The following is a 1,418-nucleotide window of genomic DNA, read 5'->3' as shown; positions in this document are numbered from 1 at the left end:
CCTTGCATTCTTGTATTTGTACATTATAATTTCACTGTCTTAGGACAATCTGTCAGTGGCGTAGTAGTTAGGCTACCGGAATCGTAATCGAGAGGTTGCGGGTTCGGGGGTTCTAGCTGCTCGACGTTGTGCCCTTGTCAAAGGAACTTTACACGAATTTTCCTCACTTCACCCAGGTGGGAATGGGTACCCGGCCATCGACATATCTTGTCCGTATGTTAGTGTTTTAGCGCCTATAAATGGCCGCTAGCGCTGTATGCTTCCCAGAATATTGAGGTTGTTTCAGAATGCTCTCAGGTCTGCTGGGGTAATAGTGTAGATTGTGAATGCGCATAGAGCTTGCTGTTTAGCGGGGATTTGGGTCAAACAAATGCTACCTATTATTATTACAAGGTAACCACTTTCCTCCTCGACAGTGAGCGGCCATCTTGGACAGGTTCAACTGTATGTTATGTGGATTGGTCCCCTCAAAAGAAATGATAAGAATCCTGCCCGGAACTACAACAGAAAAGGCCGGAATGACGTCATCCACCATAGATCTATACTCACCGAAAAAGTTCGGGGACTCGAAGAAAAAGGCGAGAAGCCAGGCAGCGATGCAGAGGATGATGCAGATTTTCTTCTGGAAGATTCTGTCGTACTTCAGGTTGTGACACACGAATACGTACCTGAAAGAGAGACCTTAACCTGCTTAAAAGAATCTTAGGAGTATACAACAGAGAGGGAAAAAGTCCAGTTCTTGCAGATGGAGCAGAGGAGTTGATTACATTGTTCTTCTCCACACTACAGCAATCGTTTGGAAGTCTTGAAATTGTGGGCGCTCCGTTTGCTCAGGTATTGCCATGCTTGACTACAGAGCGGATAGCCCTGGGTCGAATCCAAGCTGGGTGTTCCAGAACTCGGATTATGTTATTGTGTTTTCAAGGCTCTCTACGCATTTGGCTTGGTCCTACCGAAGACCGACGTTAAATTCGGATAGGTCCCACCTCTCAAGCCATCTAGTAGGCCTACTAGTAGCACAGATAAGGGCGTTAAACCCATACACTTACTTTTAATATTGCAGCTAAAGAGTGTTACTAATAGAGCCTACCTCTTTTCTTTCCTTCTGTAGTTTCTGCCTGTTTCTTTCACTTTTCCCCTGCACTAAAGGATAATAATCGACCCTGTGTCGATGTACTTTTCCTTATTCATTATCATAATACTGAAATTTCACGCACATACTCTACTCCTCTTAGAAAAATCTAAATAAGATAAGATAAGATAAGATAAGATAAGATAAGATAACACCTCTAATCTTCGGCCCTGAAATGACCTAACTATTTTGCAAGTGGCGTAAAATTTTTACTAAAAGATACAACCACCCTTTCTACCACCGCCCTCCCTACCTCCCTACGTCTTTCTTCTCCCCATCTTTCCTC

At 43.8% G+C, this 1,418-nt stretch overlaps 1 protein-coding gene across 1 annotated transcript in view; it reads right to left on the bottom strand.

The window, feature by feature from the left end:
* The window catches only part of LOC101855312 (melatonin-related receptor), an 11,838-nt gene that overhangs the window by 7,790 nt on the left and 2,630 nt on the right, over positions 1-1,418 (bottom strand). The window contains exon 4 of the mRNA XM_035972289.1: positions 546-668. Coding sequence (XP_035828182.1) covers positions 546-668 — 123 coding nt within the window. The remainder of the gene's footprint in view (positions 1-545; positions 669-1,418) is intronic.

Source organism: Aplysia californica, unplaced genomic scaffold (genome assembly GCF_000002075.1).
Source record: "Aplysia californica isolate F4 #8 unplaced genomic scaffold, AplCal3.0 scaffold00021, whole genome shotgun sequence".
Classification (NCBI taxonomy): domain Eukaryota; kingdom Metazoa; phylum Mollusca; class Gastropoda; order Aplysiida; family Aplysiidae; genus Aplysia; species Aplysia californica.
The sequence above is the reverse complement of the archived record's forward strand: the minus strand, read 5'-3'. Positions and strand labels throughout refer to the sequence as shown.